A 17,257-nucleotide genomic window follows, 5' to 3' on the forward strand; every position below is an offset into this window, starting at 1 on the left:
ATGATAGGCTAAACACATACATTTTTCACAAATTTTAAAACTTACCCTAACTTGGAATTCTGTAACGTAATCCCTCATCCTAGAGACCTCTATCTTTCGCTAAACATTCGAGCAAAGGCATTGCTTCGTTCATTGCGTCACTCGTTCAAATAGGCATTGAGTGCTTCGCCACGTGACTCATCCTTTCGGAAAACTTGAAGTTTTCAAAAACCGGTTGGGGAATCGATGACTGCTCTTGGCGCTAACTAACGGACCCATGCCAAGTGCTTGTTGTTTAGTTCTGACAATGCTGCAAGCTGCCTGGTATTGTGAGAGGGCTTCCTTTTTCGTTTCATTTTCAACGATAATTCTTTATTCGGGCTAGCAGGACTCTGCCGCCCCTCATCGCCCTCACTGACCCCATGCAGTCCCACTTTTCTTTTTGAATTATCTTCGTTATCTTCTCCCTTGACTTGTGATGTTATTCCCTCCCCCTCGTACTTATATTTGCTGAAAGGGAAAGTCAATCACCTAAACGTAGAGCTCAGTACTCAAAGCATCTCTCGACAAAATATTTATACGTAGCACATGGCGGATTCAGTGATCCAACTGTAGAATGATAGCTAGCCGATTCTTACTTTTGATTAATCAAAAGGAAGCCTGCATTTAAGCAAATAGGTCTTGAAGGGTGCCCATTTGGTGTTTAACCAATGTGTAGATGCCAAGAGCTCATTTGAAATCCTTTGAAGTGCATTGCATTGTCAATGTGTCATCATATGATATCCTTGCTCTTGATGGCATGTGATAAACCATGTTTGAACAACAGAGAAAGCAGTATCAGTCGCGCAAACTACCGACTCATGCGTCCTTGTCTCTAAACTCTGCGAAACGCGAGCTACCTAAGTGCAAAATTCTGTAAATAACGTGTGTGTTACTTTGAGTTATAGCTGAAAGAGACAGAGGCTCTGTGGAGGTACATCGGCATACGCGGCTTAAGGTCTATCTGAGGTTTCAAGCGTCGGCTTGTCACGTGCAGCGGGTGCAAGCCTTTTCTATCTTATAACAAGTGCTTTGACATATAAATCTGTAGTTCGATCTGTGGGCTCGGCTCAGGAACCATCAAATGTTACTAGCTTTCGGACCATTTCCTTTTTATTGTTGGTAACTGAATATCTCGCTCCATCGTACTTTGCTAACCTCATACTTAGACCATCTCTGTGTTAGCCCCATCTTGAGAAGCACCTCTGCGATGATGAAATAATAGTTTGGTCACGCGTCCAGAGCAATGATACTTTTAAGGGTAGCCTTATCACTGCCTGACGATCCATAACAAGATTTTCTAAAGGTCTTACGTAGCCTTTTAAACATAAAGCGTAAAATACTTGTCTTATAAACCAACCTCACCAATCAAAAGTTCATGGCTGAATGATCAAAGTATTTTCAGACATTTCTTCTTGGCCAAGTAAAAACATCGCGCACCGGCTGAAGAATTGTTTGGAGCTTTCTCACAAAACTATGCCGCAGTAAGTTCATTACGAAACCTCTCAAAAATGAATATCTCAAACTCTTTCTGACTGCGTAATAGAGATCGTGTGGTCTTCGTTTAAAAACTCAATACTCTTTTCAAATCTAATACATTGTGGATGAAAATATCATCTTCCTTAAGATGACTCTTTCCAGGCAAAGAAAAAAGTTGTTTTTATACATAATAAGCTACAAATTAAAACTTTAGCTCTACAAACTAGCGAGTAATCCAACAGTTCTCTGATCCCTTGACAGTCATCGTTGATCGACCATCTGCTGTCATTATTTTGTGATAAATAATTTGTGTGATCGCAAGCGGTATGTGGTATGTGGCATACACCATATAAGGATGTTAAATACGTTCGCTAGCTGCCACAACATTTTGCCATATCATGACGCTAGAGCTGCCACATAATTAGGTATTGAATATTTATGAATCGATTTCTGATGCTGTGGGAATGTAACTGTCAGCCAGTCAACAAGTTGGCGAAAAATCACACAATCTCACGAGAATGTCATCATTTGTGTCAACTATATACATAATTTTATCCATGTTAATGGTAAAAGTTGTTGGATCAACTGAAATGCGGATGGTGCCAGATTAAGAAAAGATATATAATATTCATGTGGTATTTTAAAGAATTTATATTATGTTCAACTTTGGCCAGGGGTCTACAAAAATCCCGGTGAGACAATGGATGCGGATAAGAACTTTTCTGTGAGCAATCCTGCATTCCGCATCTGGATTGAAAAAGCAGGAAACCCTGAGGGAAAGAAGAGGCAGTGATCAGCTAAAGGTGACGGATAGAATATTGTGGCGAATCTTGACATCACTAGGCTGTTAGTAAATAATCACGCAACAATAAAAACATGAAGCAGCCACTCTTATGCACATGTCCACATTACAGCTAGCCATACTTATGTACAAGGCAACGAAGAGATACCTCGAAGTTGTTACTCACACATACACACGCATATATGTAGCTTAATTACCAAGCCGGAGATACAGCCGTTGTAGAAGGCGAAACGTCTAGACTTTAGTAGAAATATGCGAATGAAGTAACGGAGAGCACAAACGCAGCGCAAGCTGAGTAGTCAGTAATCAGATCGATGTAAACACGCTACCAGTTGCGAAGTAAAGTGTAGATGTGAAGTATAATTGTACTACTCCCAAAGTAGTCTAAATAAAGACCACTTTGCAATACTGAATATTGGAGTGATTTAGTTTGGCGATTCGGACGTTAGCAGAAAGTTTCAAATAGACGGAATTTCTCTAAATTCGTTACAATATGAAGGAAAAATATTTTAGTTCAAGGACTGCGAGGCAAGCTAGTTGATATAACCAAGCAGATGAAATGCAGAACCGGCAAAGCCGAGGAACCATGTAATTTGAAAGAAAAATGATGCTGGACGAACCAAATACACTCTTACCATCATTCGATTCAGCGGGATGGTACAATAGGGTTAAGTTGGCAGCGCAACCTTGAAATAGCTCAAAGGAGCTCCTGCAAACCTCCAAAAAATGGACGGTTTGATGAGGCGGATAGAGCGCTCATCCCCGCGATACTGAGAGACAAGTTATGATGCGGCGTTAGAGGCCCAATATAATGACACAGGATTGAAGTTACTTGGAGTAAACCAACCCACGGAAAAGAGGGTAAGTACTAAATCCATAAAATAATCAAGACGTGGAGGATATCATAACCAGAACTCGGGAAAAGTTCCTGGTCATGACCAAGAGAGAAGTCCTAAGGACAACATTTAAAATACGCTGAAAGTAAGGGAGGTAGAAAGGGATCTCGAGACCGGATATTAGCAGCACGAAATGAAAACACGGACATGATGGCATATTTTTTGACTGGAGAAAAACAGCACAATACTGTTGCAAGTCTTTTAGATAAACTTTCAACACATTAAAGTGGTTTCCACTCTTGAATAGCGCGGATATCGTGTGGCTAATAAAAGTCCAATGGCTCTTATTTAAATCGCATCAACCTTCGAAACCTGAACAGTAACAGCAACTGGAGCCGTACCTGAATTTTGAAGATGAACTGGAACTGTGGCAGGAACCGAAACCGAAACCGTGCTGGAACCGGGACCTGAAGCTAAACCGACGAAGTCAAAAACGGAACCGAACCGTAGCCGGAGGGTAAAGCTTAACGAAAACTGGCCCGAAAGCCAACCCGCAACTAGACCGAATTGATAGTAACACTTAACGCTAGTCGGAGGCAAAAGCAGAACCGAAACCAGACACTTGCCGGAACCAAAATCCTACTGAAACCAGAATCGTTATTAAAAACCATTTCTTGAATAGCGCTGATATCGTGTGGCCAATAAAAGTGCTATGGCTCTTATCTAAATCGGATCAACCCTCGAAACCTGAACAGAAACAGCAACTGGAGCCGTACCTGAAATTTGAGGACGAACCGGAGCTGTAGCAGGAATCGAAATCGTACTGAAACCGGGACCTGAAGCTAAACCGACGCCAGGACCAAAATCGAACTTGAAATCTGAGGGAAACCGGAGCCGGAACAGAACCCGATAGCGAAACCTTACCGATATCCAGGCGTGAACGAGACCGAAGTCAAAAACCGAACCGAACCCGAGCCTGAGGAGAAAGCTCAACCAAAACTGTGCTGAAAGCCAGTGCGCAACTAGACCGAATAGAGACTAATTGAGACGAATTGGAGGCGAAAGCAGAACCAAAACCGGACCCTTACCGGAACCAAAGCCCTACTGAAACCAGAATCGTTATTAAAATCGAAATCGAAACTGAAACCAAAATTGGAACCAAAACTGGAGCAATACCGAGAATAAAATCAAAACTGAAACTGGAGTCATAATCGGAACCGGAAATGGAACCTAATCTGGACTAAAATCGAAAGCGGAACTTTAGAGTAAAAACGAAACTGAATCTGTAGTCGCAATCGCCACCGAGCTCGGATCGAATTTGAACTCAAAAATGATTACATCATTATGATATGGGTCGTTACTCCGTACTATTGTCGCTGCCTTTGAAACACTAGGCGAGCTTTAGTTAATTTAAAACAAGGCTGGGCAGCGGCGCCCATTTTTTTGCACTCACACCGGAAGCGCATACCTGATTTAAAAGTATCGACGCACATTCGTATCTTTTTACATCCGGCTCCACGAGTATTAAATACTCACGTCTTCCTTTTTTAATTCATTCACACCACCTTGTTGAATTAACGAACTCTCCACAACCACATCCGGAAATCGATTAGAATTTGAAAAAAGTTTCATTTCCTTCGACGTTTCATTTTGACCGACAAAAAAATTTCTTGTAGCCTAAAATAAAATAAAAATAGCAAACAAAAAATCCAATTAAAAATATCTATTCTAATTTTTTTTACATGCCATTATATAATTTTTTCTAATCTAACACGAAATAAAATAATGATGTCACAAAGATTCCTGACAAATTATAGATGCGATTGCTATGGCCGTTCATTTTGCAATTGCGCAGGAAAATCAACGGAGGCAACACTTTTTATGGAAAATGTCTACGATGTTTCCGAAACTTTGGCACAAATTATGGTCATCTGTGGTATACATGAAGCCAAAGCAAAGGCAGCGATCGATGTGATAATTTACTCCTTCATTCATTATGATGAAATCAGGCATCGCATTGATGCAGTGCCTCGCAAGCGCTTGTGTAAAGAGGATCTCATTCATGATTTGGGACGAAAATGTTTGATGAATCGCATGGAGGCACAACTGACTTATTCGATCATTAAAAGGGCTTTCAAGGTAAGTTTTTCAATGTTGATGAACTCATCACGATCGAAGTGTTTTTCTTTAAGTCGGGATAATCTGGGTTGTCATCAATATACTCTTGATATACCTAAGACATCAAGTTCTAAAGATTGATATCCTTTGACTTCGTTTCTTCGTCCTTTTGCAAAATGTCTATACAGGTACAAATGATCTTGTCACAGCGGCTGGCGGCAGTATATCACGTGGTCAGTTTCGAAGAAATCACCCTGATTGGCTGGCTGCGACGGTATCTTCGTGGTTTTCGCAATCCCATCTTGCACGTAATGGCAAGCACAGATCTAATAGCAGCTCTCGCCACGAGCACAGAAAAGCTGGGATAATATGATAATAAGGCTGCGCTTAAGAAACGGTAGATGTGACAGTAAGCTGCGACTAATTTTGCTACTGTGATGAGAGTTGTTAGTGAGTCTGTAATAACCATTACTGGTAACTGGTGATGTGAACTGTGATTTCGATCACATTGCTCTTGCATGACTCTTCCCTCGCAGTCCGGGATAGAAATCGCAGCGACAGAGAAATCATATTCGAAAAGTGCGTTGTTTCTTAAAAATCACGGGACCAGAAAGCTCTTGTATTATCTATATTTCCTCTTTTGACCACATCGAGGGCTCAGTTGTAGAACACCCCCTCACGACTGCCGATACGAAATCGGTTTAACTCTCCAGACTCTTTGTCATACAAAGTCCTCTGCTTCACAATTCGTTTGATGAACGCAAATCTCAGCGTTCTGTCTCAGTTAGTGTGTCCTAAATAGTATTTTTTTTCAATAGGGCCGCTGGGCTAAGGTCCTACTCTCCGCCAATACGTATTTCTACGAACTTTAAGGCTTTCCACCGACCAAATGGACCCGAAGTAGCCTTTTTGCGCTGTGTTTTGGAAGTCAAAAGTGGGTTTTTTGAAAAAAAACAAACTTTGTCCTTGCTGCCTTTTGCGATGGACAAAATCCCCTTCTTGACTGAAATATCGAAATTTTGTAGCACCATTTGTCTATAGATCTACCGTCACTACGCCCATATGCATGAGCACCTGGCCATCGGTGTGATCATCATAAAGGAACAGAAATTGAAAGAAAGTGGAAAATTTGTGAAAATGAAGGGTGAAAGGAGAAGGAATGGATCCCAGCTGGTTACAGGGCTTAGAATATACCCACGGTAGGTATACCTGTCGAGGACGGCCCCCACTCCGCTGGAAGGACCAGGTGGAAAACGATTTAAACTCCCTTGGTGTGACCAATTGGCACCGGTTGGCAGAGAAAAGGATCGACTGGCGCTCCTTGTCGGGCGGTCATAACCGTTTAAACGGGTAAGCGCCAATTAAGTAAGTAAGGTATGCCTGTCGTAAGAGGCGACTAAAATACCAAATTTATTCAAGGGATTGTGTAGCGCAACCCTTTCAAGAGGTTGCGAGCACAATATATAGCTTCTCCAACTCAATTGTCCACGTCACCTACCCGTGGTGAATACTGTTTCATTAAGAGCCGAGGCTCTGGCGACCCCGAACTCATGATGGATCTAGGAGGTGGGAGGGCGGGATGGCCTAGAAGGTTTCATGTGGTCATACCAAATCGTTCCCGAGATGGTGGGGCTAGTACCTCTATGGTGCTTGTTAGCGGAACGTACCGGATCTGCATCCGGCAAAGGACCATCAACATTGATAACACTCCCCAAGGCCTACGGGGGGTGTCCTTATCGCTACAACAACAATAACAACAACTGGAAAGGATGGATTATAGGTAAATATAGGAGGAATGAGGAGATCAAGAACGGAAAAAGAGTGCGCTTGTAGAAAACGAGTGGGAGAGAAGGAAAAACAAGAGATAAAGATGAAGTAGCGGCAGAGGAAGCAAAAAGAAACATGTGAGGTAAAGGTGAAGGAAAGGAAAGTAGTAGAGAAATAGGATAAAGGGGTGAAACGGAGGGAGGGAGCTGGAAATCGAGAGGGAGAAGGGAAAGGAGGCAGCCAAAAGCAAGACAAACAGAAAAAGATGTCTGATAAATTTTCTTTTTTGTGGCGATACGGAGACTTCCCGACGGTTTTGGGGAGTTTTATCAATGTTGATGGTCTTTGCGGGATATTGATCCGGCACGTTCGAACCCGACCATCGTAAGAACGCTTTGATATGACCACATTCAACCTTCTAGCTCATTCGACCCCCTCTTTCCGTGAGGAAATTGGGGCCGCCAGTTTAATAACAAAAGATTGTCAATTTGGTTGGGGAAGTTGACAACCCCTTGAATGTCTGGTAGCGAAATGCTTTAGACAATTTTTTCACAATAAGGAAAAAATTCGATCCCTGCTATGATCCTTAAAATAATCTCGAAACAGTAGCAAAAGTAGCCCCAAATTAGTTCCGAAACTTTCGGAAAATATTCTCAAAATGGTTAATAGATGGTCGCGACGTCAAAAGAGCCAAGAAAAGGGCCCGAAAATAGTTCCAAAATTACCCAGAGTTATATCTGAAATCATCCCCAAACGAGCCCTACAAAAATCGCGAAAGAACCCCGAAATTATCCCAAAAACAAACCCACCATTTAAAAAACACCGTAAGGCCGCGGAAAAATTATGATGAAAATTATGATGAAATCGTCCCGGAATGATACTAAAATTATACCGGAATTATGCCTTAGTGAAGGGAGGGGAACGATGTCAATGTTCACTTTTCCAAAGTTACTTGGGCAGTTTGTCTTTCCACACTTTTACCTGTATGCCGAATTTGATCCATCCTGCAAAGCTTTCCTTTTCTAATGTGACCTTTATCCATTTGGGATATTCTGCTGCTTTCCAATATCGTGCCCATTTGAATTTGTTCTTGAACAATGAATCATTATTATCTTCCGCCCGAGCAGTGCTGCAATAGCTTGATAAGAAAGGTTGAAAATAAAACCCATAGCAGAGCACACAAAGCTTAGCGCCACACGAGTTTCGGCTTCTCTAAATAATTGTATTCTTTTCTTCCTCCTCCTTCAGGCCTTCTACCATGGGACCAGCGAGGGTGGTATACGCAATCCGGAATTGGAAGCTCAACTTATCCACTCACAAGAATGCCTTTGGGTGCATGCGGCCAAGCGTACTGCACAAATTTTCGCCAGCTACGAGGGCATGTTCTTTTCAGCTCAAAAGAATTATGAATCCCTGATCAAGTGTGTCTACAAGAAACTCTATGATCGTATGAAGAGTCGTAGTAGCCCACATGCTGTAAGCAAATGCTCCTGCGATAATTGTATTAAACGTACCGTAACCGAATTGCCCAAGCCATCAAAGAGCATGTACAGCATACATGACTCAATGAAAGATACGAAACGTTTACCCGTAGTTAGCACTAGCAGTAGCAATCAAGGTGAGACATGTGATTTGGGTGCTGGTGGTGGAGTATCCCGTGACGAAACAACAACCGAGTCGCGTTCGAGTACTTCATTGAATTTACCACGTTGTAACAAATGCAACTGTCCACGTCTTATATGCGATTGTAATGTAAATAAAATTACTGGCGTGGATGAAACAGAATGTAGCCAGGGTCCATATCAATGTGTTTGGGAACGTGTCGACGACGATGATGAAGATTTGAAGGAGAAATGTTTGGAATTACCTGAAGATCATGAATGTCCCATTGATTGTGATGGTCAAAGTGATATATGCGATTCGGAATGTGAATGTGATTGTGATAATTGTGAATGTGATCCAGCTGAGTCTCCTGATGATGATGATGACGATGTCGAAACAGTTGATGGCAAAGGTGAGGAAGAAGAACTAATCAATGAAGCAACAACGCCCACACAATGTAATATCTCGGAGAATAGCGTACGTTATGATGATTGTCGTGTACCAAAGGCGCATGTGATAGAGGAGATGATTGGACAACCGAAGACAATGGCAAAGGTTTCGGGTCACAAGTTGGAGTCAAGTATGATCACAACAAAGTTAGAAGTAGAACCTAAGGTGAATGAAGATGAAGCCATCAACAAACTTTTGGGATCAATGATATAAATTAACTGTTATTAAAATAATCTATTTTGAGTGCCAATTTTTGTTTTGGGAGTTGATTGTATCAGCGAACATAAGAAAATTAAAAATGAAATAAATAACTTTTCGTAGCATTTTGTGGAGCTATTTATTGTTTAGGGACGTAACTAAGTCTGGTACAATTTAGCAGTTTAACTTGAATGGAACTTATCTCAAAAGCAGCTCTCTACCTTTGAAAATATTTTTAGAAACAAAATCAATGATGGGCGTTGTAGTTGTTGTTGTTGTAGCGATAAGGACACTCCCCGAAAGTCTTACTGAGTGTTATCGATGTTGATGGTCCTTTGCCGGACGCAGATCCGGAACTTTCCGGTACAAGCACCATAAAGGTACTGGCCGACCATCTCGGGAACGATTTGGTATGACCACATGAAACCTTCTAGGCCATGCCGCCCTCCCACCACCTAGATCCCTGAGGAACTTGGGATCGCCAGAACCTCGGCTGTTAAAGAAACAGGGTTCACCACGGGTAGGCGAGGTTGACAATTGGCCTGGAGAAGCTATAAATTGCGCTGGCAGCAACTTGAAAGGGTTGCGCTACACAACCCCTTGAATCAATTTGGTATTTGGGTCACTTCTTACGACAGGCATACCTGGCGCAGGTATATTCTAAGCCCCCTAACCCGCTTCATGAAGTCTTCTTCTTGTAGAAATACTTTGCCTAATCCAAAAAGTCCGATCGCTCACAAATTGTCATCGATATCCTCTTACGGAAGCCCTAGCAAGTTTTCGGTTTCAATAGGGTTGGACCAAACACACAAAGAAGCGTTGGCTCCTCATTACGACTAAAAATATGACTGGTGTCAGGTGGGGGCACATTACATTAAAGACATATACATATATTGCGTATGTTTTCTCCGGAAACTGCAACAATATTTGTTAGCCACTGCTGCGACATTCCAATAATTTAGTCTTCCTACTAGATCAGAAAGGGATGCGTGCGCAAAACCAAACCGGCTTATCAGGAAGTATTTAGCCCTTAAAAGAGAGACATATCCGGATCAAGCGCCTGTACCTAAATAAGGCTCATACTGAAATTGCGGGCCATCTGCTAGAAAGATTTGCAGCATTCAGTACTCGTCTTTGTGTTGTCGACAAAAGAGGTTAAGGCTTTCAGCATATCCTGTCTGTCCTAGAAAAGTATCACCCTCTGCCTGTCTAATGCCACTGGTGCCAAATGATTTATTGCACCGAGTATTGCTAACATTTTCGCTTGATATCCGCTAAAATGGTCGGAAGGAAACTCTAGTCCCAGGTCCGGTGAAAAGATATCACCCACTTCCCTTTAAGCTTAGAGCCGTTGCTAAATATATTGCCACGATAACAGTTATTTCCTTCGGAATCAATTGCTGTGATGGTAGATGCATTTTAGTGTTGAGTTCGTCCGTCGGATTGGGAACAAACTCACCGCTAATGCGGAGCTCCGAACTCTTCTGAACTTTTTGTAAGCGTTTGACGTTCTTGCCTTTGTAATCATCGGCCACTAAATCAAAACACCATACAGTAGAATTGGGCGTACAAAACAGCATAGATGTAATGTACTATATTGCGAGAAAAACCCCACGAGACACCAATTGCTCTTTTACGGGATGCTGTTGTCGCTTTCTTTACCAGATCACCTAAATTGTCACTTCAGAGAAGCTTCTTTTCCAGAATGACTCCCAGATACTTGACTTTATCGATGTAAGCCAGGCTTTCGCCTTCAACTTTGGTTGGTATAAGATTCGGCGTTTTGTACCTTCTTGTGAAAGTGTTTTTCAACATTTCAACGGCTTTCATTGGGATTGTAATATATAAAGTAATTAACAGGATCTAATTGACTTTGTGATCTTATCTCAGACAGTCCGTTCAGCTTTACCTAGCGAGTTTTCGAAGGCGCTTACCACGTCCCAACCCACTTGTTCTCCCTAGAAAGGCATAAGTCGAATAACTGATTTGTTCATCCAGACCATGAGTTCTGCTATGTGACCAAATTTTTTGGGCATCAATCCTTTGCGGGCTTACACAACCCCATTAACCCGTTTGACTACGCACTGTATTTGGCATTCTGTTCGAATTGGGTGTAAAAAAGAATCTTGAATATTTCGCACTCTTATAGGGATTAAGTTCTAAACGAATATGAAATATTGAGCAGGCGAAGCTCTGGAGGTGCTTCCTCGCGTTTCTTCTACAGCCAGCCTTGTAACCTAGCACAGCGTATTCTTCCAAGGAAAAGAATCTACAAACCGTCTGCACTATTCCAAAACTTTCGGGGCGCATTTTAGTTATAGTTGTTGCAATATTGTCGGCGAAAACACGCGCCGATTACGTAGGGGAGCGTTATCAAAGGTGACAGTCCTATTCCAAATCTGATTTTATACTAGCTCGACTGTCGTGCGAACAATTTATTTCCTCCATCGAGCTTACAGGTCGTCTTAGCTCGTTTATCTTTTCTCCAAAAGCTCTTTGGAAAGCAAGACATTGTTAGTGAGAGGTAAGACGCCATCGATTTTATATTTAACTAAAAATAAAATTTAAATTAAGAAAAAAATAACTGTCGGCATTAGCCCTAAGTAACTAAACTTCTCTTTTAATTTGCGCCGCGCTCCTTTTAATTTTTCCTACAAGAAGCTCTTCATGGCAGAAACACTCTCGGAGTGTTTTCTTAATCACAGCCGGGTGCGACCCTGCGTAGAAAAACTGTTTCCAAATTTTCTGTTGCTTTGCGCGGGACTTGAACCCATGGCCTTCGGTGTGGTTAGCGGAGCACGCTGCCAACACGCTACGGCGGCCGCCTAGTTAGCATTTTTTTACCAAATTCCTCACCTACAATTAAGAAAGAATTAAATAAATGACAACAATGAGAATAATAGTAAATTAATTAACAAAATTACGTAGGTGATCGTTAAAAAAGGTACAAAATATATGACAAGTGACAATTGCCATACGTACAACGCCAACAACAATCACACGCACTATAAATTGCTGTGATAATTTACCTACATCAACGATAGCCAACATTTGATATGCGGCTGATGGTAGATCGTTATCGGAATATGCAGCAAAACATTGCCTGGGGCATCTCTAAAAAATTATTTACCATCGCATATCTTCATACGAATATATTTCTAGTCATATATTGCACGGAAAGGTGGCGCTCATAGTTGTCCATGAGCTCTGATTTCACAGCAGGTAGATATTTAACTAGTAGCACAGATGCCCAGCAGGAATAAGAGGGAAGACTAAAAATTTCATGAAATTTTCCAATTATAAAAAGTAGACAAGTTTAGTAAATGAAGTAGGCTTTTTGGGTAAGATACATTGTCTTTTCGACATAAAATGTACCCTCAGACGCTAACTGAAGAGACCTAATTCGGTCATCAATATTGTCTTAAGATTTGATGGAAGTATTGTTTCTATAAAGCTTATCACTGACTATTCTTTCCAACCGGCTACAAGAAGTTAGTTTTGTCTATATTTAAAATTATCATATAAAGTCCAACTGGGAGCATTTTAGCGAAGCTACACAATTCCTTGCTCAAAGATCTCTGGAGACAGTTGCTTTAGTAATATCAAGGAGCTTCTCCCAACCTGCAAAGTTCATTGAACTCAAAAAGGTTACCATGCAGAGATTATTTTATTATATAAATTCGAAAAGAGCTTCACCTCGTTGATTTATCTTCTTCTTTCTGGCTATTCCCTTGATAGCTTAGTTGCACCTCCTTGGGGGCGCGGACTTTCTTCTTATTCTTGTAGCAATAAGCTCCCCGAAGGTTTTTGGGAGTTTTATCGATGTATTTGGTCCTTCGCCCAATAATGGTATGGTACGTTCTGAGAAAATAGCATACTTAAACACTAGTCTGACACGTTAAAAATTCTGCATCATCTAACCCCCTCTTTCCCTGAGCAACTTGAGGTCACCAGAGGCCTCACTTAAAAAATAAAAAAGAGTTCGTAACGAGTAGATGAGGTTGACAATTGGGTTGGAGAAGCTATAAATGGCGCTAGAAGACCCTTGAAAGGGTTATGCTTAATAACCCTTTGAGTTACGGGCCGATCGTGAGCCATTCACGCCGAGGCGATCGCAAAGCTTTGACAGCATGTTGACTCCACACTGACCACCACCACCTCATAAATGCAGTAATTAGGAAAAAGATTCCCAGTTTACCTTCTCCATAAATCTGAAATTGGTTGAAATGTTTGGTCCGCAGGCTCTTAGCGCCACCTTATCTCTGTGGAGGCCCATAACTTTGTTTAAGGCAGCCACCATTCGAAGCGCGCTATACAATAATCGCTCAATAAGTTGACGGCACGGGTACCCTTACATCTTGTCTTAGGGCGTTGTTGGTGCGCCAATCCTCACATTTCCCTCAATAACGTGTAGTGTGTGCCCATGAACACGTCTCCTGGGGCTATAGGAAATATGCAGCTTTCTTATTTTCTTCATAAAACACTGTGAATATATTTCAAGATGATAATCAGGCTCCTTTGCCGCGGTAAAGCGGGTACACTCCAGTGGTGAAATGTCCAAAAACGGCATACTAGAGTTTATTTGGACAGAGTTCTCGCGGTTCGTGGCATTACTTATATACATAAAAGCACTAGTTTTTGAAATATAGCGATATGGTTAGAAAATTTCCCCAAACTAGGCCAATTGTAAGAAACAATTAAAACCCTTGTTGAACTTTTGTCCTGCAGGGTCCCCTTAAATTTATTTTAATAATAACTTTGTAGTTATAAATATGTATTCATATGCATTGATAAAAAAGTAGTACTGGTTAGTATTGTATTTTATTGGATTATAAAATGTGGTGACGACGACTTCAAATGAGTGAATTTATTGATTCGAATGCTGAAATAATTTCTGTACAAGACTTGATACTTTGTGTTTCTTATATAAACAGTACGAAAACTTTTATTGGACAGTGTACGTACGTATGCAGGAATTAAGTAAGGTTAGGATAGTGATGATATCGTCACAATAAATTTTCAACATAATCAACAAGCAGTCGAAACATTCTCACCTTTTACCACAGCTCCGACGGCTACTGTCCGCTTATTTGGATATGGGATATAGCGCAGAGAATCGGTATTCACTAGTGATCTTAACCCCGAAAAAAAGGCGTGAGTACCAAGTACTCGTGAAGCTCTATGTACTAGCATGCAGGTGTACGCCTAGAAAACGTTTGTTTTCAATTTAACTGCAGCTCGCCCAGGGATTGAAGTTAAGCCACAACAGAGATAACTTTATCAGTAACAAAAAGATTTCGAGCTATTTGAGAAGTGTTTCGTTGGCTTCTTGTCGGCAACCACCTATACCGACACATGCCATTGTTTTACTATCGGCTTATTGTTGAAAGCGAAATTATCGTCATGTTATCGGATTTTTATCGAAGGCCAAGCTTGTTATCGACGTGTTACAGATGTTTCATCGATTTTAAGTTTTGCCGAAAACCCCGCTTCGAGAATAATAAATCGATAGCACATCGAAAAAAAATCGATATTTCGTCGATAACTTTTAAATAGCGAATCTATAACTTTTCGAAAAATCGATAACTTTTCGATATTGCGCCTGCAACAAATTGGTAACACTCCGATAACAAATCAATAACTTTTCTGGCAAATTTTCGATAGTAAACCATTAACTTTTCGGTAACATCTCGGTAACTTTACAAGAACAAATCGATAACGTTTCTATAACATATCCAAAACCTTTCAGTAGATAGTGGACAACTTTAATAGTAAATCGTTAACTCAACAAAAGCTTTGTTGTGGATAGTAAGTTTATAACACTTCGATAACAAATCAACAGCGCGTCTATACCTCTTCGACAGCACGCCGATAACTCATCGATAAGAAATGAATAACGCGCCTATATCCTGCTGATCAAAAACCAATAGCTCAAAGATAGCAGACTGTTAACACTTCGATAACAAATTGATTACACGCCGACCGGTTTCAGTAAAAGCTTCGAATTTGATTTCCAATCTTTCCTTTCCTCTATCCTCCCTTTTTTTCTTTCCTTTTTCTCCTATTATTTTACTCTCCCTTCCCTACAATCAATTGGTTCACAAATTACCAGAAAGCACAGGAGGAAATTGGAGGGAGTATATTCGAGCCAGAGCCAAAACGTATGAATCTCTGAATACAAACTTATGAGCAGGCGGATATCTCTCCTTGGGATGTAGCGACTGCAATTTCCCGAATAATCAAGAAAAATTTAATGCGGGAAGAGCAAAACAAAACTACGGCGTACTACTACAACTCCTCAGTTTCGGCAAAGTTTTTCTTGGGCGCTTATAACAATACTCGCTATCTAATGCTATCACAAAAGGGTAGACTTAAAATATTAATAAGTATTCTAGACGGAATACAATAGACCAATGGCAAGTCTATGGTGCGATTACTTTCTTCAGCTGGCATCAGCAAAATCGTAGATCGTCATCCTCGCGAAGAGGCGGCTCTCTATTATCATTAATACCACGAAATGTTTGAGGATTTGAGGAGAATGCGAAAGCTGCGCACTCCATAGCTAACCTCAGTCGGTTAATGGCAAAAAAAAATGGCTATCCAAACCATGTACATGTTAGCACCAAACTGGGATCCTATATCCTAATACAGTGCTGAATTGTGGGTGAATGCAATGAAATATCAAAAATAGTGAGCCGCTCTCACTTCACTACAGCGCAACTATGGGAAGCATATCGATACCGAGAAGAATTGCCCCGACGCTGGCAATAACACTGGAGCTGTAATACTGCAGAAAAATGTACACGGAAAATTTTTCCAAAACTGAACCCATGGTTGGCCCCACCTAAAGAAGTCGACATCTACCTGAACTAGCTCGAAACAGTGCAAAGGTATCTCCGTAAACTTCTCCACAAATAAAAATAAATAAAAACGGTGGAGAACCCGAGCAACCTTAACTGCGGTATTATGGACGATATACGCTACACCGCCTTGGAAAGCGAACACTACGCGCAAAAGCCAAGGTCTATGAAAAAGATACTTCGAAACCTATCCCCGGGTAGCGTCATTTTTAACCTGCGCCTGTGGAAGTGACAGATGGGCAAAAGGATGGTTACCTGATTCATTAGCGTGAGAGTAGCTATAGGCTTGACGTAGCTCGTTTCTGTACCCCCTCAGTGTTGCACCAGTGGGTAAAAAGGCCTAGGCGCATCTGTCATAAGAGGCGACCAAAATCCAAATCCCGTGAACCAAAGTGAAACGGTCCCAGGTGCGGAAAATTGTGTGGGCCGTCTGAGGCTGGATTTTATTAGTAAGACCTTAAGTAGTCGTATACGCGTAAAGTGTCATAGAAAGACTAAAAAGGCTCGGACAGTGTATAAAGCATCTCCCCCTTCCAAGAAAACTGCTACAGTACAACCCTCAGTTAGGATCAAATGAACCTACAAAGATATTGACCTCTCATATGGTATGTTATTTTCAATTTTATTTTTTTTTTTAACATGTAGGTCCCACATTTTTGCCAACCTGGTTTAGAAAATCTTCTCTGAAGTATATGTTATGCCACTTGCCCCGGGAATCGGCCTCTGGTACGTTTGGTCAAAAGACATTAACTATATTCGAAAGGAGCTATATACATACTTATAAAATTGCGTTCGAGATCCCGAGGTTGCATCGAAGTGGCTGTTGTCCTTATGTCCGTGGGATGCATCGAGTTGTTGTAGCGTCATTAACAAATTCATAGTTTGCTTGGTTCGCAGCGAAGAACTCGAATTCGTTTAATTGAATTAATTTTACATGCAATCACTAAAATGTTGTTGCTGTTTTTTATCTGTTGTTTATACGAATTTATTTTATTCTACCTTCATTTGTTTATTTTTATGTATTTACTTCTTTTTGTTTTCTGTTGTTGTTGTTTTTATACTAGTTTTCATTCTGGTATTAATTACTTTGGCTTCCGAAATCGAAATTTACATATTAAAGTCATTTC

At 41.0% G+C, this 17,257-nt stretch overlaps 1 protein-coding gene across 1 annotated transcript; it reads left to right on the top strand.

Annotated features, from left to right (window-relative positions):
• Positions 1-4,772: 4,772 nt before the first annotated feature.
• Positions 4,773-9,384, top strand: LOC137237686 (uncharacterized). The gene is made up of 2 exons (XM_067761684.1): positions 4,773-5,274; positions 8,269-9,384. The coding sequence occupies exons 1-2, from the start codon at positions 4,921-4,923 to the stop codon at positions 9,283-9,285; spliced, it is 1,371 nt and encodes a 456-aa protein (XP_067617785.1). The 5' UTR covers positions 4,773-4,920; the 3' UTR covers positions 9,286-9,384.
• The last annotated feature ends 7,873 nt before the right edge of the window (positions 9,385-17,257 follow it).

This window comes from Eurosta solidaginis, chromosome 1 (assembly GCF_040869045.1).
Source record: "Eurosta solidaginis isolate ZX-2024a chromosome 1, ASM4086904v1, whole genome shotgun sequence".
NCBI classification, from domain to species: domain Eukaryota; kingdom Metazoa; phylum Arthropoda; class Insecta; order Diptera; family Tephritidae; genus Eurosta; species Eurosta solidaginis.

Bases quoted from the DNA above. Each gene is read 5' to 3' on its own strand.
- LOC137237686 (XM_067761684.1), top strand. From the start codon at position 4,921: ATGATGTCACAAAGATTCCTGACAAATTATAGATGCGATTGCTATGGC. The intron at 5,275-8,268 runs GTAAGTTTTTCA...CTCCTCCTTCAG, and splicing joins TCATTAAAAGGGCTTTCAAG to GCCTTCTACCATGGGACCAG.